General features: G+C 45.6%; 1 protein-coding gene across 6 annotated transcripts in view; it reads left to right on the top strand.

Annotated features, from left to right (window-relative positions):
• Nucleotides 1-18,143, top strand: part of Tnrc6b (trinucleotide repeat containing adaptor 6B) — a 213,853-nt gene extending 195,710 nt beyond the window's left edge. For all 6 annotated transcript variants that reach the window (XM_048355025.1, XM_048355016.1, XM_048354991.1 and 3 more), the window contains 4 exons: nucleotides 1,761-1,985; nucleotides 2,369-2,439; nucleotides 4,186-4,325; nucleotides 5,887-18,143. In XM_048355025.1, the coding sequence (XP_048210982.1) occupies nucleotides 1,761-1,985; nucleotides 2,369-2,439; nucleotides 4,186-4,325; nucleotides 5,887-6,274 (824 nt within the window). In that variant the 3' untranslated portion in view covers nucleotides 6,275-18,143. The remainder of the gene's footprint in view (nucleotides 1-1,760; nucleotides 1,986-2,368; nucleotides 2,440-4,185; nucleotides 4,326-5,886) is intronic.
• The last annotated feature ends 3,340 nt before the right edge of the window (nucleotides 18,144-21,483 follow it).

The raw sequence follows: 21,483 nt of genomic DNA, 5'->3' as shown, positions 1-21,483 counted from the left end.
CTTGGCTTTTTTGCTTATGGTTGAACTCTGTCACTTGAGCCACATTTCCAGCTTTTGGCTGGTTAATTAGAAATAAGAGTCTCTTGGATTTGTCTTCCTGGGCTGGCTTTGAACTACAATCCTCTACTTTCTCATTGACTGTTTTTGAGATAAAGTCTTGCTCCTTACCCAGATATATGCCTGGACCTCAATCCTCCAATTTTATTTCCCTTCTGCCTCATTCTCATCCAACTCTTTTTGCTTCTATAAATGCCCATCAAGGTGACCTAGCTATTTTCCTATAGCTGAATATTGGCTTCCACCTTGTCTTTTGTTTAATGAAGATCTTTGTTTTTCTTAATAATGCTCCTAGGCGTCATTTCATCACAGAATCTCAGTATTTCCCTTTCCTTCCTCTCTTCTTTGTTTCTTACATCTAAGCATGATTGTGTCCTGTAGTCATAGTCCTTGTTGCCCCTTCCTCCTGCTTCATTCTGTTTTCCACCACCCTAGTGTAAACCCTGTGCTGAACCTGCTGCAGAAACTCCACTGCATCTTACCCAGCCCTGGCTTTTCACATTGCTTCTTTGCTCCCTACCCCTGCACAATGTGGCCTTCAATCAAAATTGGTCAAAGTTATAACTCTGTGTTGGAGATCTTGTATGAGACCTTATTTCCCATTTTCCTGGTTTCCTGAGCTCATCCCATGATATACATCCTTCATATCTGTCTGCAAAGCCTCTGCTGGCAGCCTAGCACACACTCTCCTCTGCATAATGAACATTGTGCTGTTGCCAGGGTTACCAGTTACGTTGTCCCATTGTTCCATCTCCCATCTGAACTGGGGGCTCTTGAGGATTACTGTATTAACCACAGCATTGAGTATCTTAAACATAAGTCCTTAGTCAATGTTTGTGATGGTTTTCTAAAAATCTGTTTGAATATTGGTATCTAGTAATGCTGGATCAGAGCACAAGAAAAGCTTATTTATTTATTTGCCAGTCCTGAGGCTTGAACTCAGGGCCTAGACACTGTCCCTGAGCTTCTTTTGCTCAAGGGTAGCACTCTACCACTTGAGCCACGGGGCCACTTCAGGTTTTTCTGTTTGCATGGTACTGAGGAATGGACCCCAGGGCTTCATGTATACAAGGCAAGCACTCGCCACTAGGCCATATTCCCAGCCCCCCAAAAGCTAATTTTTTTTTTTTGCCAGTCCTGGGGCTTGAACTCAGGGCCTGAGCACTGTCCCTGGCTTCTTTTTGCTCAAGGCTAGCACTCTGCCATCTTGAGCCACAGCGCCACTTCTGGCCTTTTCTATATATGTGGTGCTGAGGAATCAAACTCAGGGTTTCATGTATATGAGGCAAGCACTCTTGCCACTAGGCCATATTCCCAGCCCCAAAAGCTAATTTTTAATGTACTTTTTCTGTGAAGTCTTCATAGAATAATTTAGTTGTACTAGTACTGACGCTCTAATGATATTAGCCTGACAGCTTTAGGAGTACTTACTCCTAGAATTACTTATCTTACTAAATCTTCAGTTCCTATGAAAACTTTGTAAATTCACAGTAATAACACTGAAAGTGCTGTTTTCGCTAAGCTCAGAGAACAATGTTACCTTACACTGCCACTCTGAAAACGTGCACTTCATGTTACTTTTTAGAATAGGATTGTGTATATATATTTTTGTGCAGAAACAAAATTTGTTTATGCCTGTGGACCCATCTATTGCTTCCTACACCTATTGCTATCTTCCTAAATCTGTTGCTTCCTTCTCACAGCAAAGTTCCCTGATTACAAATCCACGTGGTCCCCAGATCCTATAGGACACAACCCCACTCATCTCTCCAACAAGATGTGGAAAAACCATATCTCCTCCAGGAACACTACACCGCTGCCCCGCCCACCTCCCGGCCTGACCAACCCCAAACCGGCATCTCCCTGGAGCAGCACAGCACCCCGATCTGTCAGGGGGTGGGGGACCCAGGATTCCCGGCTTGCCTCAGGTGAGATCTCCTACAGCCGCTGCTGGGCTGGCACTGTGGGGAGGATGGGAGGAGGCCGGCACACAGGAGGAAACTGTGCTTGTCTGGTTGGGGGGAAAGTATTTCTTGATTGGAAAGTTGCAGATCATACAAGGTGTAGAGACACAGACCTCTCGAGTAAAATTGACCAATAGCAGAGCAGCATAAAGACAAAACATGGAGGGAAATAGTGTCTTGCAAATAGGCAGAAGATTCTCTATGGGTCAGTGACTAGGAGATGAGCACAGGGTGAGGAAAGAAGACATGTGGCCCACGTAAAAAGGTTTCTGCCACATGGTTTCTGGAATTGGGGTGCTCTGTTTTTGTTTTCCTATTCCTCATCCTTTGTCTGTGGTCGCTTTCAGCCTCTACCTGGAGTGATGGTGGCTCAGTTCGTCCTAGTTACTGGCTCGTTCTTCACAATCTCACTCCACAGGTAATGGTGCTTTCTTGTGGTTTCTAGAGAGGTCTCAACTGTATTGACAGTGAAGGAAGCTGGACATGATAATTTGCCTATAGTCCCAGCTACTTGGGAGGCAAAAGGAGGAGGATCAGGTGGCAAAAGCCCCAAACCCTTCCTATATGTGGCAAAGCCCCTGAGATCTAACCCCAGTACTGCCAAAAAGAGAGAAACAGGAAAAACTCAGCAATGGAGACATTGCTGTATAAGAAGAATCATTTATTTCCTGGTCACTGGAGGGGTCCTGCATGTAGGAAGTAGGCCTCCCCTCCCCCCAAGATGTATAGCCACCTTCTGCAAAGGGTGTGTTGGCCTCCTGTCTGCCTAGAAACCTGTGGAGTTTCCAGAACACTTGGAGTTGGGCAGTGTGATGTAGTGACTTCTGTATGGATGAGCCAGTACCAGTAGAATCCAGCACCAAGTAGAAAAGGGTGCTTTAATTACACATTGAAAACCTTTCTGGAGCTCAGAATTTATCTCAGCAGTACAGTAGATACCTAACATCCCTCTCCGTGGGGGGCGGGGGGGCAGGAAGAGTGCAGTGCCTGTTTTGTTTATTATTTATCCAGCAAGACCTGAGGATCAAGGTTAATCATTTTTATGCTTCTTAAATAACTAACCATCCACTTCCACACTAGAAGGAATGAATGGATTTTCTTGTTTAAATGCCGTATAGATGCTTTTAATTTTCACCCATTTTCCTACTCTAAGGCCGACAGCATTGCTCATGTGCTGTCACTACCACATGCCCCATGGTGGGACTTCCAGGGACAGGGTTTGGTCACACTAAACCGCCCTCCCTAAACTGTGGTTGCTCCATGGTGGAGGCACTGTGTTCAGCACCTGAATGAGGCAAAAGGAACACAAGTGCTGGGCCTCAACTATATCTTTACCTGAGGGTAGATCAGGATATAGAGAAGGAACAGAGAAGTAATCTCCCTTTTCAATTGTTCTCCAAGTAAGACGGTGTTGGAATGAATAGTCTGTGAACCCAGCTAGGTAGTTGTCAGTTCTAAATACCACATGTTTAACTATTTTTTGTTGTTTCCTTCCTTCCTTCCTTCCTTCCTTCCTTCCTTCCTTCCTTCCTTCCTTCCTTCCTTCCTTCCTTCCTCCCTTCCTTCCTTCCCTTTCTCCCTCACTCCATCTCTCCCTCCTTCCTTTTTCTGTCTGTCTGTCTTTTTGTGCAATTGCTTACTGGGGAGGTAGAGAAATAAAACATTAGTAATGAACCCAAGAACTTTACATGTTCATTTAAATTCTTATAAGGCTGCCATCTTTTCTGACGTTTTAGCCTCTAAAATTTAATTTTCTTGTTTTGTTTTTTTTGTTTTTTGCCAGTCGTGGGGCTTGAACTCAGGGCCTGGGCACTGTCCCTGAGCTTCTTTTGCTCAAGGCTAGTATTCTACCACTTAAGCCACAGAGCCATTTCTGGCCTTTTCTGTTTATGTGGTGCTGAGGAATCGAACCCAGGGCTTCATGCGTGCTAGGCAAGCACTCTACCACTAGGACGCATTCCCAGCCCCCAAGATTTAATTTTCACTCAGTTGTTTATCTCTCAAGGAAAGCAGACCACAGGCTGAATTGTTCATTTGTTTTGACCTTTATTTACACAGATATTTTATTTGCAAAATGGGAATGGTAGGTCTCAGACCCATGATTTAAATATTATCAAGCTGTCCTACTCCTACCTTGTGTCTCATGAATATTGTTACTTCTTAGATTGATGGGTCAACCTTGAGAACGATCTGCATGCAGCATGGTCCACTGCTGACATTCCATCTGAATCTAACCCAGGGCACTGCCCTGATCCGATACAGCACCAAACAGGAGGCGGCCAAGGCCCAAACTGCACTGCACATGTAAGTACCCCATCCTCCCTAGGCAGCCATGAAGTGCATGCGTATTCTATACACACATACACACACACACATACACACACGAGCACGAGCACAAGTAATTCCCACCTTGACTGCATTTGCAGGTGGCATGTCCAAGTCTGCTGGTGTTGTTCTGCATGTACAATAGGCTTGTAATCAAAACTCCAAATGTAGCTTGTGAAGTACAGTGAGTAAATACCATGAAAATGTAAGAGTCTACGTGCTGTCATTTTCCAGGCGGAATCAAGCTGCCTCTTTGTAAATGATGATGAAATTTTTGTGGCCTCGGCAGGAAGCAGGATTTTTACTTGAATAGATTGAACTAGATCAGACTTGGACCTTCCCTTTCCCCGGTGTAGAAAAGAGCTGCCTGCCTGCCTGCCTTTGGCCGCAGCTACCACGGAGGAAGCGCTGCAGAGAGTGAGCGCGTGCGGGCAGGGCGTGCGGGCAGGGCGGCAGCGAGGCCTCTGGGAGCCTCGTGAAGGCCTGCCTCGCGCTTGGCGTGCGATCTTTACCACACAGAGATTGTTTTTAAGGTGCATTTCTGTTTCTTCCTTTTTTTCTTTTTTTTTCAATTTGGCTGGTCTGGGGACTTAAACTCGAGGCCTGGGCACTATCCCTGAGCCTCTTTTTACTCAATTCTAGCACTCTACCACTTGAGTGACAGAGCTATTTCTGGCTTTTTTTTTTTTTTTTTTAATTATTGGAGATAAGAGTCTCAGGGACTTTCCCTTCCTGGACTGGCTTTGAACTGTGATCCTCAGATCTCAGCCTCCTGAGTAGCTAGCTAGGATTGCAGGTGTCAGCCACCAGCACCCAGATTCTTTTTTCTTTAAAAAAAAAAAAAACAGGGCTGGGGATATAGCCTAGTGGCAAGAGTGCCTGCCTCGGATACACGAGGCCCTAGGTTCGATTCCCCAGCACCACATATACAGAAAACGGCCAGAAGCGGCGCTGTGGCTCAAGTGGCAGAGTGCTAGCCTTGAGCGGGAAGAAGCCAGGGACAGTGCTCAGGCCCTGAGTCCAAGGCCCAGGACTGGCCAAAAAAAAAAAAAAAAAAAACACTGTATTTTTTGAAAGAAAATATTTAGGTTCACAGCAAAATTTGAGAGGCCCTGCAGAGATTTCCCGCACACTTCTGCTCTTCTCAACACGCCCAGCAGCTCACAGCTGATGAAAGCACACCGAGACATTGTCCCATGCCCAGCGCCTACCTGCGTGGCGTTCATTACATGTCCTTGGGTTTGCACTCAAAACCCCGGGCTCCACACCCCCGCCAGCCCATTCTTCCCAATAGCCGAGCTGTCTGCATTCTGTGAGTTCTGTTCATCTTGGACTGTCGAGCTTCGGTGGCAGCCTGATGCTGTACTTCCGTTGAAATGCAGCATCCGATCTGTAAGCCAGGGGTGGGGCCTGTGATTCCGCCTTCTCGCTGGCTCGCTCACTCGTCCAGGGGATGTGGTCCGGTGAGGTAAGGGCATCCTGTCCTGCATCTGCCTCCCTGGAACCCAGACCCACAGCGCTCTCTCCCTCCTCTATCCAGGTGTGTGTTGGGAAACACTACCATCCTGGCTGAGTTTGCTACCGATGATGAAGTTAGCCGCTTTTTGGCACAAGCTCAGCCCCCTACACCTGCAGCAACCCCCAGCGCACCAGCCGCAGGGTGGCAGTCCCTGGAAACCGGCCAGAACCAGTCAGATCCCATTGGACCTGCGCTGAACCTTTTCGGTGGGTCCACTGGGCTCGGGCAGTGGAGCAGCAGTGCCAGTGGCAGCAGCGGGGCCGATCTTGCTGGCGCTTCGTTGTGGGGGCCCCCAAACTATTCTTCTAGCTTGTGGGGAGTCCCAACGGTAGAAGATCCCCATAGGATGGGCAGCCCGGCTCCTTTACTACCTGGTGACCTTCTGGGAGGAGGGTCGGATTCAATCTGAACTTAGAACTTTCAACTCTGACCTCGTGACCTTTTTTGGAACAGCAGCAGCACTAACTTGACCTTTTCGTTTTTTTTTTCAACTTGCAATAAATACATTTTTAAAAGGAAAAAAGAAAACGGAGAGAGGAAAAAAAAAAAAGGTGGGTCATTGACAGACTGTCTGAGCACATAGTTGCCTCCCTTATAACTTCAGTTTTTCGTTTGGAATCTGAATCCAAAAAGAGAACATATCACTCTTGAAATACTTGAATCATGAACGCCAACCTAGAAAGACAATGTGAAGCAAGTACACATACCATTTAAATTTAAACACAAAAAATTAAAAAAATTAGTTTCTAGTTTTTCACTTTTTTCATGTTATATGGAAGTTGTTGCTAAGAAACATATATACTGAAAAAAAAATAGCTTTTTAACTTTGTTTGCACTGGGTGTGTTTCCGTCCTTAGGTCTACCATGTTTGGGTGGGAGGGAAATTCAAAAGAATTGTTGGGGGGGGGGGGAGGGAAGACTTGACGGAGCCTCACTTTAAAAACAAAAACACAAAAAACCTAAAAAAAGAAAAAAAAGAAAAAAGAAAAAATTTGTGATTGGCTGGTTGATAAATACCAGTGTGTTCTGGCACATGTAACTGCCCAGGCATGCTCGTTCTGGTATGTGTGTGCACGTGTGTCCATGTGCATCCGTGTGCATCTTCCTCTCTGTGTCTGTGTGTGTGCCTGTGTCCTGCCCCCCCTCCCCCACCCCCGACTTCTCAGAAAGCTGCATTGCTGACAGTCCGCAGGCTGGCTGGCCGGCATCTGCATCGGCTTTTTTATTTCCTAATTTTTTTTAACCATGAGAACACACGCGCACGGGAAGCCACTACAACTCAAGCCATCGGATGGTCAGGCTGCACTCAGAGAAGCGTGCTTTCCCATGGTCCGAGCAGGCAGCTCCCCGCCATTTGCGCACTCACCTGAGTGTGAGATTCTCTAGCTTTTCTCTCAACCTAGCAGTAGAGCAGAGCACTGCCAAGTCCAACAGTCGGAGAGCAGGACGTGTCCCTTGGGGTAGCTGTGTGTTCCCTTCTAATTTTTAAGTGAGTGGCTGCTAGGCACATCGAGGTCATGCAGGCCTTTCTGTTAGTTTGGGAACAAAAGATCGCTTTGCAATTTTGTGATGTTACAAAAGCAGAGATGCTGTGTTCCCGCGTCCCTGTGTGATCAGGTGTGAGCGATTTGTCAAAAGTCTGGTGACATGATTGAATCCTCTACTGGTTCTCTGATGTCATCTGATGAAAACCAAGAGCAGTAAGTTGTGAGCAGCCTCCTGGAAGCATCGCAGCTCCTCCTCCTCCTCTGCTCCTCTCTCTGCTCCTCCCTCTCAGCTCCTCCCTCTCTACTCCTCTTGCGCTGAGCGCTACCTGTGCCAGGCCGGGGCGTGTTACAGCACCAGGCCATCACTGACAGAAACGTTTACTTAACGAATGTTCTTAAACCAGTGTGTACTTCAAGCGTTTCCCTTTGTTTCTCCGTGTTGTGTATTTCCTGTGTATGTGGTTTTGCTTAGGCAGGAATAACTTAGCAAAGACTTTAAGTATTGCACCTTTTGGTTTTGACCTCTTTTTTTTTTTCCTTGTAATGTTGCTTTTTTTTGTATTTAAATTGAGGTTTTTTTTCTTTTTTTTTTTTTTTTAAGCATCAATGTAGTAGTTCTCTGGGCCGAACAGGAGGCAACGTTTAATCCAGTTATCACCAATTTGTATGTACTTTGTTGGAATCAAAATATATCAAATTGCTTATTGTGAAGAGTGACAGCAGACCTTACGGGAACCCCTTTGCACCAAGCAGCTGGGGGCGGGTGTGTGTGTGTGTATGTGTGCAGGTAGTGTGCTAGCACTCATGTGAATGTCCCAGTCTGCATCACACAGTTCAACATGAAGTGCCGACATTCTGTACCAGCAAATACCTGCCCATTCCAGCCCCTGGCGGGAGCAGACTTCTATCCTCTGTAACTTGCTGCTGTTGAGGACAAGGGAGTTTTTCTTTCTTTAGCATCTTCAGTGAAGGACACAATAATGCCTAATGTATTTGACTTTCAGCTGTGTCTTTGTGTAGGTGGGTGGATGGGTATGTTATAGGAAAAGGAGGGGGAAAAATTATTTACATGAGAGTGGTTTTGTGAGACAATGAATGGGAAAATCTGTAGTCCTCTTGGCTTACCCTGTTGATTATAAACCTAGCCTTGAAAGAGATTGACAGGCATAATTCAAGTGAGCACTCGTGCGTACGGGGTTGTGGGAGCCCTCCACGGGTGGGTAGGCGAACTTGAGTGTGCAGTGCTGGTTTGTTCCCATGGATGCCTTGTCCAAACTGACTGTGCCCTCCTCCCGCTCTCTGGTTTTCATTGCCACCGTGCCCTTCCCACCTTTGCCCTCCTACAGAAATGTCTCCTAGCCCCGTGGACTGACCTCTGCACTGAGCAGAGCCCTGTCATTGTGACAGGTAGCCTCCCGGTGAGGCGCAGCTTGTGTTCAGACATCTACAGACAGAAGGCTAGATCTTGGTGTCCCCAGGCTAGGAGCTCATCTCAAGTCTCCTGTGAGCCGCTGGGGGACTGTCCACTGCCGCTCTTGGTTCACGGCCATGCCCTGCCCTGCCCTCTTCCTCCTGCCTGTTGGGTCCTTGACCTGCACTATGGCTTAGTTGAGTTCCTTACGATACTACGGTGAAAGCCGGGTGCTAGAGCCCCTCTTGTTTACAAGACATAAATGAGGGATTTGAAATATGTAAAAATAAACACGAGAAGCTAAAATGTTCTTCCATCATAAGCTTAAAGGGAAAAAACTAAAAACTTTTAAAAAAAAAAAGACCAAAAAGTGCATGTGTGTATATATATATTTATATATATACATATACAAATACATATATATGCATACATACACATATATATTTTAGATGAAGACTAACTCTGGGAGCATTTAACAGTGTTTTTTTTTTGTTTGTTTTGTTTTGTTTTTAACATTTATTTTCCTGCTTTAAAATTTACAAGCATTCTCAGGAATTCTAGGGTAGGAAGCCAGTTTTTGAAGATGGTTATTTAACCGTATCTTATCCTAGATAGGCGGCTGTTTCTTTCCTGTTAATAAACTTTTACAAGTTCCTGAAACTTTAGAAAGTTTAAACAATTTTTACATAGACAAAACGTGTAAAAAGAAAAGTCTTCAAATGTTATTGTCATACTGGGGAATCACACATTTTAAAAACTCATAGAGATATTTTTAAAAAATGACCAGTTTAGCAGCAAAAGGTAAATTTGTTCACTTTGAACCTGTGGGAGAAGGACGGAGCCTCCGAGAGCTCTCCTGGGCCTGTGTGAGATCAGATGTGACTGGATGGGGACTGTTTGGTGCACAGAGGAAATGTTGCACGCCACCTTTGCTTCCACGAAAGACTAAACAGAAATCTCCCTGGCCTTTTGTTTTAATGGAGCCCTTCTCCCTGCCCTCTAATCCCAGCAGCAACAACAACAAAAGGAATAAAGACAACAGCTTAAAGAAGGAAGAAAAAAAGTAACTCTAGCCTGTAAAATAGTATACAGTTGGATTGCTGAGAATATATGTAAAGAGTTAGGAAATATAGGTTAATAAATTTCGGAACGAATTTTAAATATAGGCATTTCTAAAGGAAAATTATGGACTGTTCTCTTAATGAAGAATGTCTTGTCTCACCTCCATTGGTAATGGGAGGAGGAGAAAACATAGAATCTAATGAGGAACAAGTGATTTTACTTTGCTTTGCTTTTCTTTTTAGCTCCCAGCTACTGTTGTGCTTGTTTTAATAACTTTTGAAATCTGCTGCTTAGTTATCCCTATCCCTGGATGGCGGAGATGTGGCTTGTCTCCTTTCAGTTGGGTGATGTTGAATTCTCTTTTTGTATTCCCTCCAGGGGCTGGGGGTCAGAATTCCCAAGCTTGACCACAGCTTCTTTCAAACATTAAGCTCCTGGGTGGGAAAGAAACTCTTAACTCCACTGGTGAAGGGAGTGGGTGGGATTGCTGCCTGATTTCTCTAAAACCGCTTGAGTGCCTTCATTCATATATACCCAGACATCCTTCACGGCTGCCCATAAAACTGGAGTCGTTCTGGATGGGCCCCAAAGGCAGTGGGCTAGATGAAAATAAGTAGATAAAAGTCAAGGCAGTTAAATACGCTTTTATGTCTTGATAGTGTGGAATGCCAAGTTCCTTCCTGTGTTGCCAGCCCCTGCTTGAGTGCATTGACTTCTTAGCCCAGCTACAGTGTCTGGGAAAGTGTCTGCACTGGGCCAGTGGAAGGGTTCCTATTTTTCTACTCCTGTCCTCCGTTGTCCACCCCTTACCTTCTCCCGTCATCTTGCTAGAAGCTTGGAATTTTTGGTTGGTGTAACCTTAAGAGCAGGATTTTCGACCAGGTGTCTTGGAAGAGGGAAAACTCTTTTCTTTCCTTGGTATTCATTGGCAAAAGCCATGTCTACAAAGGAGCTAAGGGACTTGGTTAAGCTTAGAAGATTCAGTGGGAGCATCCTCTCTTCTAGCACATTCTGGCACGTGGACAGAGGCTTGCAGGTCTACCCTCATTACATAGGTTTATTTAATATATATTTTCAACATAGAAGTGTGAGCGTTCCATTGTGTACTAGCTTCTATTTAAACAACAACAACACTTGATTTCTAGTGGCTGGGTTCTGACCAGCACTTGAGTAGCCAAAAGAAAAGCACCAATAGGGCAGGGGTGTCTTCCTTCAGGCAGGACCACCTCTGCTGCCAGGGAGACTGTTGTGATCTCATTTAGATGTGATAGAAGATTAAAGAAACAGATGTTCCCATAACACCTCTGAACACTCAGTCCCTTACCCTTGAAATTTCCCACTTAGAACATTCACAGGAGTAGATTTAGCAATGCAGCAATGCTGGTCCAATCCCAGTACCACAAAGTGAGATTGCAAGCCAAATTCTCTGATTAGTGCCCCTTCCCAGTGAAGCAACAGCCTCCATTTATTGCCAGTTAGTTTTACTTACAACAGCTAGATTTTTGTATTCCTGTGGCTTCTGTTCTAATAATTGTTCTCTTCTGACGTGAATGTAGCATATATCAGCAATTGGTCCTTCCAAGCCCCTGTGGCTTGAAAGTCTGCTGTAAGATACTCAGTGGGGAAAAATTGCTGCCTAAGAATTTGGAAGCTCCTTTTTTAGTGTATCTGTCAGAAATTAAGAGTTCGTGGGCTGTTAACGTGTTGCAAATATTCACTCTCAACTTCCTTTTTGTTTGTTTGTTTATCTGGGGGGTGGAGACGAACCCATGCCAGGAGACACTCTCCCGCCAAGCCTCGCCCTCAGCTCTTCACTCTTGCTTTCATTCTTGGCTGAGGGGAGTGAGGGGTGAGCAGGTTTTGTGAAGTTAATAGCCAGATTCCATCTTGACCTCAGAGGATGTATACGTTTTCATTTTACTTTCTGTATTCTGTGGTCCGGCTCTTCTCCTAGTGTCCGTGCTGAACAGAATGCTTAAGTCAAGCCTGTTTTTCTCCCCAGCATAAGCAGGCTGTTGTCAGCATTCTTGATTATAATAGCCATCTCTAGTGTTAGGGCACGCCTGAGTCTTTGTACAGAATGGTCCCATTCTTTCCTTCCTTCAAAGTGAAAAGCTTTCTTGTTTATTGCTTTGCATTGTTTTTAGTACCCATAAGGTCTTCAGCTAGGGAGTACAGATACATTTTTAGCTGGTTAAAAGAAGAAAAAATCACTTTCCAGTTTTTGCCAAGTGTTGTCACATTTCATTGTCTATGCATTTACTACACTTCTTAGTGTCACTGCAAAAAATCAGTCTTGTTCTATGATGGATTTCCTCCTAGGAGTCTATAAGCAAAGCTACATGTGATTACAGCGGAGACTCTTCTGACTTGTGAAGTATAGAGTGAACTGTCCATCTCTGGACTTCAGTCGCCATTCAGAATCCATGAGAGCCCTGACACATACCATGCCATACCATCTTGGTTCCTTGTCTACAAAGACAGGGTGTCACACATTCTAGAAATGCACAACTCTCCAGAATGCTGACAAGGGCATCCTCTGAGTCTGTAAGAGCCTATAGCATCCTCTGCCTCCCCAGAGCCTGTACAGCCTGCGGTGCAGTCAGCGGGCTCCTTCTCAGGCATCATCTCCCATTCATCACCCAAGAGGTAGTCATATCACATTCTGTAGATTTGAAATAATTACCAACCCTGAGGATTATTATAGTAATAATAATTTGAATCTCAGCCTTCCCTACATCACCTCCCCCTCCCCCCATACTGCCAAAGAAGGAAGTCATGAACATTTACAGCATGGTGAAGGGGACTCCGGCTGGGGTGCAGCGGCTCCACCAGCTCAGCACCCATGTGAGGATACAGTCACCAATTAGATCCCTAGTGTTTCCAAGTATTTTCATCATCTGAGTAGTTTTTAAACTGTCAGTCTCTGTAATCTCTTTTTTCTACCCCTCTGCCACCCCCTCCCCCAAAAGAAAACAGTAGCAAAGTGACAAACTGCCAGTGTTTGCCTCACAGAAGTTAAATAGTTAGATTTTTCAGTCAGCTGTACACCAAGGTTTGGGGGGGGGGGTTGTTGTTTATTTGTTTTTGTATTTGGGTGCTTTTTGCTTTTTTTCCCACAACCTTCTGGGGAAGAGTGCTGCCTTGACCAGTAGGCGTCTGCAAAGCTGCCATTGGCTCTTGTCTTTTCGTGGGAGAGAAGTCAGATACACTTCATAGGCCAGTGTATTCTGTTGTAAAGTCAGGAGAAACGGTGTTCCTAACGCACTAGGTGCCTCGACTTGGTTTTCAATTTATGAGTCATTGCTGTGGAAATAAACTTCCAGTTACTGTTAGCTCTTTTCTAGCCAATATCAATAGTTAGGATGGTTTCTTCAAAAAGAAGCCCTTCCTTCCTGCTGTTACTGTTTTCTTCTCCCTGGCTTCCTGGCAGGTTGTGCATTAGGGAGTCCACTGGCTTGTAAAAGGAATTAAAGGCAGAGGGAGCTGCCTCCCTGTGAGGACTGGCGCGGCAGCAAGGGGCGCCAGCCGGTCCATGCTGGATGTGTGCAGGCCAAAAAGGACAAGGGGGGGTATTTATGCAAAACAAAGCAAAAACTTTGGGAGCGCTTCCAGTGTCACTCACCTTGTAAAGGTAGTGTGGTTTCTCACCAAGTGATGCATTCCAGTGTGAAGCTCTTCGCCAGAAATTTCTAGGGAGGATACAATAAATGTGTTTAAAACACCACTCGCCCATCCCTTTTAATTTTCCCCAAGGAATCACTTTTGTGGAGTATTTCTGAATGTGCCTTTGTGAGTCCAGAGACCTTCTGTTTTAGGAAGCGACCACCCATTGGGTAAAAACACTATGAAGGGCCCCTTAGTCTTAGGGAAGTCTGGGCTTCTCCCAGCAGCCCTAGGGGCAGCTGTGGGGTTTGAGCGCCCGTCATTGTGCAGTAGTGATTTCGGGGACGTGGGAGGGAAGGTGACAAGGTGTGCCATCGCGCCAGGGCCAGGTTAGCCCAGTACGGTTTGGCTCTCTCCATCTGCGTTCCCTAGTTTTCTTCGTGTACGTATGTGTGTGCATGTGGCTTTTAATGTTTTTCTGTAAGCACTGGAGAGTTGGAATATGGTGATCCTTGTGTCCCATTCATGCATGTAAAGAAGGCATTTGGGGCTTGAGCAGCCTCCGGGCCCCGCAGTCTTACCTTTCAGTCAAGGCCCTGGGAAGGCTGCCCTGTCCCCAGTGCTAGTCAAGTTGCATTGCTGGTTATACAAACAGGGTATTGCACACACAGGAAAAGGTGTTGAGTTGAGACTGATGTATTGGAGGAAGAAAAAAAAGAAAAATCTGAAATCATTCTGTTTCTTCAGAACGCTTAAGAGCTAAACCGAGAAATCATTTGTTTTTGATGTTTGTTTCCAACAATTCCACCTCTTCTCCGCCCCTATCTTCTAAAGAAAGATCCAGTGAGTGCTGAGGGCCATCGCCACCATTCCCCAGATCTCCAGGAAGCGGAGCGCACATCTCCCTCCCGCTTCCTCCAGGAGGACTGCGGGAGGAGGGGGGCTGCTGCTCCAGGGCTTCACTCCTTCCTCCAATGGCCTTGAAATGTATTATTATGCAAATGTGAATTTTGATACTGAATTTAAGAAGAGGTTGTTGGATTTTTTTTTTCTTTTCTTTTTTTAAGATCCATATGTGGTCATCGTTGCTTCTTTATTTTGTATGGCAAATTGTAACTATGCATTCTGTGGGGGGGATGGGGGGGAGAGGAGAAAGAAGTGACTTGGCACCCTTGTTCTCCAGTTTCTGTGTCCATGGACTCCCCACACCCTCCAGGGGTGGGGAGTTGAGAAGGGATGGGCTGAGGCCAGCCGGGTGGACAGACAGGCTCTCCCAGGCCTCCCAGCCTGCTTGCTGGCAGGTCTGATGGCCGGGCAAATTCCAGGGGCCAGCACTTCCTATCTACCAGTGTGGCTCGGGATTCTTGATTCTAGCCGTGCAGTGTTAACCCAGAGCCGCAGTGGAACCCACCAAAGGCTCCAGTGTCCTCTGGACAAAAGTCCTCATCCTTCCTGAATCCAGAACCCTTGCAAACTCAGGAAACCATGCCTCACTTGTGCTGGCCTTGACATTCATCCTTACGTGTCCATTGGAAAACTCCTCTCCTTTTTACTTTCTCTTTTTTTCCTTTTGCAATCATTGTTTGGTGGATGTACTCTTTTTAGTCCAGAGGAAACTCCAGCACTGAGGAAGAGGACTGCAGCCTCCTGTTGCTTGGCTGGTGAAAAATCATTCTCTTCCCCATTTGCCACCCCACCCTTCCTTTGCCTTTTTCCTCTGGACATAGCTGGTGAGCAGAGGTAGGTGTGTGAGGCACAGGAAGACCTGCAGACCTCCTTCTCTTCGTTCTAACAATTCCCTTGTTGATTGTGACTGTGACAAACTGTGACACCTGCATTGCTCTGGTCTAGGCATTATTTGCAACACACAGCATGGTGAGTGAGAGGTGTGGCCTGTATTCAGTGTTTTCCATGCAGCAATTTTTGTTGATGTTCACAGTACTGTAACGAGTAACAGACTTGATCCCAGTCCTCGTGCCTGACCGGGCGGTTCAGGCACGATCTTATCAGGGTTCCAATCTGTTAGATTGCCTTTAAACAAACAAACAAAAAAGACAAAAAAAAAATCCTGATGTTTCAACTGTCTAACACAAAACAATACCTCGAGGTACATTTTCCCTGCAGTGTAAATCCTCTAGCCTGTCTCCTTTCTGTATTGGTGGGTTGTCCTTTACAAAATAGGGATGTGTAAATAGCAGGATAACTTGGAAACATTTTCTTTGCTGTGAAAGTAACCCCACAATAGGATGTTTTGCATTTTAAGCCATCAGAAGTTTCCAATAGGAATTTTTTCATGTTTTAGGAGAAAGGCTAGAGTCGGTCAGCAGTGAGTTTACATTTGTGATGGGACTGTTCTCAGACAGTGACAGCACACCGGTGGCTAAGCGCTGCCCCCAGCAGGTCCATCCATTCGAGCTTCCAGTCCCTGACGGGGGGCGTCTGAGATGCTCTCCCCCCAACCATCGGTCCCCTCCAGGGACTCCAGAAGGTTTGAATACAAGACTGGGCTGTCAATCTTTCATGTGTGTGTGTGCACACACACACACACACACACACACACACACACAATTGTTCTGTAGTCCTCTATGGGATTTAGTCCCTGGCATTTGGATGCTCTGGCAATGTATTGTTTCTTGCCTAGAAGGAAACTCATCTAAGGACACATAGACACAGCTCCCAACGGTGTATCCTCAGATCCTCCTCCCTCCTGACGCTGCTTGCTGGAGAGAAATACAGGAAACACATGCTGCTTGGAGGATGCTCTCAGCTACCACCCACCTAGTTTGGGCCACCATGAGGTAGGGCCAGCACACAGCTTGTTGAATAGCTTCCTCACACAAGACCCCTTGTGCCCCACTCCACGCTAAGTCCTCTCTGTCTAGAAGCCCTTTTAGGGTGTGTTCCCTGACCTTTGTAGTGACGACTTCCTCTGACGGAAGAAGCTTGATTGTAAGTGATGCACATGACCCCCCACCCCCTCAGACTCGGGCACTGTTGCTGTGGGTTTCACTTGTTTGTTCGGAGGCCCCTCCTCCCATCAGTCTCCTTCCCTCTCTCTATCTGATGCTCCCAAAGGGCTTTGCTGATCTCTGCGCCCCTTTCCCGGGTCGCTCCCCACTACCCCCTTTGCACACACACCAGTGACCAAAGTGTACGCAGTGGTCTCACACAAGACATCAACATGGTGCACGCACCACGAGTGTGCTCACAGACACGTGCACAAGCTTCTGCACCCTTGGCCTTAATCTCAGCATGACTTAAGGTGCAGGACCATTTTTAACAGGTTTTAAAAAAACATGAAAAAAAAATCCTTCTGGGAGGGAAAAAGGCAAAACACAAAGCAGATCCAACAGCTCAAGGGCACCCACTCCCAGCTCCACTCTTCGCTTACAACCTCTCATTGTGTGCCCGCCCCGCCTCACCCCCGTTTCGCATAACCAAAAACAGACAAAGCAACCTGAGAAGAGGTTTCTGGACTATTTTCTCTTTCTCCCTTTCGATGGAGATACAAATGCTGCTTTGGGTTCCGTAATCCTAGGGGGCTATGTTTACATAGTGAAATAAATACATCCTACCAAATCAGGAAAACAGTGAGTGGTGGAGTCCCTTCAGCGAGAGGGCACTGAGGCCAGACTGGGGACAGGACAGGACCTGGGAGCGTGGCAGAGGAGAGACCCTCACTGAACCCATCGTGACACAGGGCTCTGACCTCCTCTCCTCCCTCCAGGGCGCTCCTCGCCCCTCCTAAACAGAAGGTGCAGAGAAGGGCCTGAGAAGGGGGCTGGATTTTTAACAGAGGCAGCTCTTCAATTTTGCACACAAACAGAAAGTCGAGCGAAACCCTCTCTCATCTGAAACACTCAGCAGAAACCCGTCAGAAGGATTAACTAGCTGCACAGAACCATGCTCTCTGCAAGTTACCTATAAGTGTTTGGTTTTCTTATACTTGAAATAGCTTTTACAATATTATTTTGGTGGCTTTCTTTTCTCTCTTCTGATGGGCCGTAGACAGTGGGTGGTGGGGTCTGAGGACACTCGTGGAGAGGAGAGGGAGGATATGGCATTCTTTCTTTTACTTTTTATTTTTTGACATAGAGGTTTAATCAAACTCCCATATGTTGAAAATTGCTCCTCATATTATTGGTTTTACATGGACACAGAAACTAGGCACTTTAGAGGTGCACTTGCACGGCAGGCTGGGCCCCCCTTTTCTATATCTTATTTTACTTTTTTTAGTATAGTGGTACTTAAAATCACTGGTTCACTTAAAAAAAACAATAAAATGTTAAACTCTACTAATGTACAAATAAGCTGAAAAGTTGCATTTTGTGTATTTTTTGCCATAGCAGGTACTGTATTTCTCATGCTGGATTTCAAAAAATATCTATATATCAAAAACAAACAAAAAAAACTGAAGGGTGATGTTTTATTGGATTGTGACAGGTTGAGTAATAAGGAATTAAGTCGTCGTCATTTCATTAAAACTGAGAGATGATGTAATGCATATATAAGAGTTTTCTGAAGGGTTTTTTTGGGCTTTTAAACAGCTTATTTTTGTTTTTGTTTAGTTTTTTATTTTTATTTTATTTTGGAAAGATATGATTGTATTATGTGCAACTCAGTTGCTTACATTATAACTACAAAATATTTTTGGGTTCCTGGAAAAAAAAAAGAAAAAGACTAATAAATGTGTTTGGCTGCTAAGCATTTACTATTGTGGTTTCCTGGTTTATTTTTTCCCTATCAATTTAATTTGCTCGCTTGCTGGTTGCTTCTCTTTTTTCCTCCTCTCTTTCTGTCTGTCTGTCTGTCTCTCCCTCTGTCTCTCCCTCTCCTCTGTGACACATGGGGAAGAGTCATTCGGCAGTTCTGCCCTTGTATTTGTCTGTCTGCTCTTGTTTATTTGGTTGTTGCTTGCCCCTTGCTGCCTGCCTCGTGGCTAACCATGGCCTGCTGCAGGACTCAGATTCTCCAAAAGAAATGGATGTTCTCATGCCTTTGCCTCCGATCTTGTTGATCGTATTTTGCACTTGTGTGAGAACGCTAGGGTAGAGGAGAGAAGACTGGAGAAGCCAGCTAGCTTTCGTTCAGAAATGCCACACTGCCTGTGCTTCCTCCCTCCTGGGGGTGCTGAGGCACATGCCAGCCCTGGCCATGGAGCTACGGTTCTCGGTCTCCACCCGGTCCTAACTGGTAGCTGCTGGAATGACAATGAACCAGACATGCTTCTGTATGTGGTTTAATTCTCAGAATGCCATTTGAGATAGCACACACATTTCATCAGAATAACTAAATTAGTCAATAATAGGCAAGCAGATTCGAAGCGTGCTTGTCAATACCGTAAATCCCTTGTCCCTCTCTTCCTTGACACCTGTGATGACACCTCTACTTCCTACCATCATCCACAAGCTCTGGGGCAGGGGAGTGTTCACTATGGGGCAAATGTGAGGACTCCCTAAATCTGTTTATAGCCCATTGCCAACAGGATCAAGAAAAAAAACAACAGGCACGAGTGGCTCACCCCTGTAATCCTAGCTACTCAGAAGGCTGAGATTGGAGGATTGCAGTTCAAAGCCATCTCAGACAGGAAAGTCCATGAGACACTTAGCTCTGATAAACTACCAGAAAACCAGAAATGGAGCCATGATTCAAATGGTGGAGCATTATCCTTGAGCAAAAGAAACTCAGAAACAGCACTCAGGCCACAAATTCAAGCTCCAGGACTGGCAAAAAAGAAAAAATAAAGTCTTTGATTTCAAATCACTGTCCATTTATCTGAAGATCCCCACCCCCAATACAAAAAGAAAATTAGAAGTGTTAGAAAATTCCCTCAAACTTCCGGTTTCAAGCTAAATACAAAGAAGCTGTCCTTGTTTATTTGTTACACACACACACACACACACACACACACACACACACACACCCCACTTACCCTTCAGCATGTTCTATACTCCCACCCCCACCCCAAGTTCTCTTTGCTGTTCTTGCCCTCTTCCTATTGGTTCTTGTTCCTGCCATTCCACTGACAGTTCTAAAGCCTTCAGCCTTCCTAGTGGACACCTGAAATCTTGGCTTTTCTTCTCACAGGGGCCCTTGGTGTTCGGCCTCTGGCACTCTTGTCCCCTTGGAGGACCTCTGAGCACTCCGTTTTTATCAGTGCTCAGATCTGCCCTCCTTTGCGCTCTGCATAGTGCTGGCCTTATCAACTGAACATTTTGAAGCACTTGGCTATCCTACAAACAGTTGATTCAAAACAAAATGTGTACTTGTCTCTCTGGCCTGCCTCTCACCCAGAGTACCTGGTACCACCAGTTATTAAACCTAAAACAGGAGCATCTTTGATTCTGCCTCTATTCCCCTTAACTAATTTATCAACAACCTGATTGGTTGTCCTTAATGTTTATTCTTCTATTTCTTTGGCCCTTGTCCATGCTAGACCATCTCACTGCCTTAGCTCAACAGTTTGCTCACCCCAACCACTTGCTCCCAATCCTTTGATCCCCCCCCCATTTCAGTTATTACATAATAACCAGGATGATAGTTGTCCAAAATACAAATCTGATGGGGTCATCCTCTAAAGCCGTAGGGAGGCTTTTCACTGCTTAGAATAAAATCTCAAATGTCTGCATTTTCAACACGTTTCAGTTCTATAGACTTCCCCCAAATCACCTTCTTGTGGTCTCACCCTTGACCTCTACTCCAGCCCAGTACCTGCTACAAGCCCTAGCACTTCAGTGTGGATATCGTGGAATTAACCATCCCAGTGGGGTGTAGAGTGTTACATCATACTTAAGGAAATAGAAGAATAGAAAAAAGGCATGTGTATTCAATGAATTGAGTCACAAAAATGAATTGGTAAAAAGTAAAATTCCCGTCCTAAGTGTTGCTTTAGGTAACAAACAGCCAGGTGGAAGTGTCCAGGTGACCTTCAGTGCTGCTTCAGGGGACCCTCGGACGCAGATGCAGAAGGTAAGCCTTGCACCGTGCCCTTGCTTCGGGGAGCAGGGGAGAGATTAAATGTGGAGGAAACTCCCACCACTTACCCAAAAGTAAGAGGAGGAAAGGGGAGAAAAGCAGTCAGCAAGGGAGGAGAATCAGCACAGGGTTAGCTGCCCAGGAAGGAGGAAGATTGTCCAAATGCTAAGGACTTAAGTCAGGAGTAATGAACAAGTACAGGAAAAAGAAAAATGCTATTTGTTGGAAAAAATCAAAATGCCAGTAAGGTGTGCAATGGGAAGGTTTGCTACCTGTGTGTTCTGGTCCCTGTGCCTCCACACACAGGATGATATCACTTTATGCAGAGGTGGGCAAACATACATGTAGTGTGGAACAGGGGCTTTTGATTAGTCTACTAGGTAAGGATATTGGTGATGAGTGTTAATAGGAGAAAGAGGAATGTTGCAGTTCTAAGAACTAAAGCAGTGACAAGGACGAACTGTCAGAGTCTCAGGTAAGGAGAGAGAGAATGCCATCAAACCTGACTCCTGGGGGCATCAGCTACATTTTACAGGTGAGTGGACCCAAAAGATGGAAGGAACCTACCGAGTAACAGAACTAAGACAACCGTGCCGGAATGGTTGGTGAGGAGATAACCAGGAAAAAGGCCGTTTATAAAACTACCGGGGCAAGTGAAGATAATTTGTATAAGGAGAAGGCCCTATGCCTAAAAGAAAAACAATCAGAAGGGAAGTAGCAATGGGGAGGTTAAAGATTCCAGGTGAAACAAGTGAAGGAGTAAAAATCCTTTCCTAAATGAAAAGGCAAGGAAGAGTGAAGGAGAAGGTCCTGGAAGCAAAGTTAAGCAGAGGCAGGAGAGAGGGTTAGAAAGCCAAAGAACTGGTTCTCTTTGCAGGTGACTGCTTACTGTCCAGGTGACCAAGTCACTCACATGGAAGCTCTGGGTGAAGTCTATTCCTGCTGTACTTTGGCTTAATGGGCTCACTTAAGATACGCGTTAAATGCCACCCTTTCTTGGTGTTTCTCCCCACAACGGTTCCCACTGCCAAGCAGGCAATATATAGACGCGAGGTGGAAGTGGTCGGCCATATAATT

Source organism: Perognathus longimembris, chromosome 1 (genome assembly GCF_023159225.1).
Source record: "Perognathus longimembris pacificus isolate PPM17 chromosome 1, ASM2315922v1, whole genome shotgun sequence".
In the NCBI taxonomy this organism is placed as follows: Eukaryota; Metazoa; Chordata; class Mammalia; order Rodentia; family Heteromyidae; genus Perognathus; species Perognathus longimembris.
Note: the sequence above shows the minus strand (reverse complement) of the source record. Positions and strands in the feature narration are given on the sequence as shown.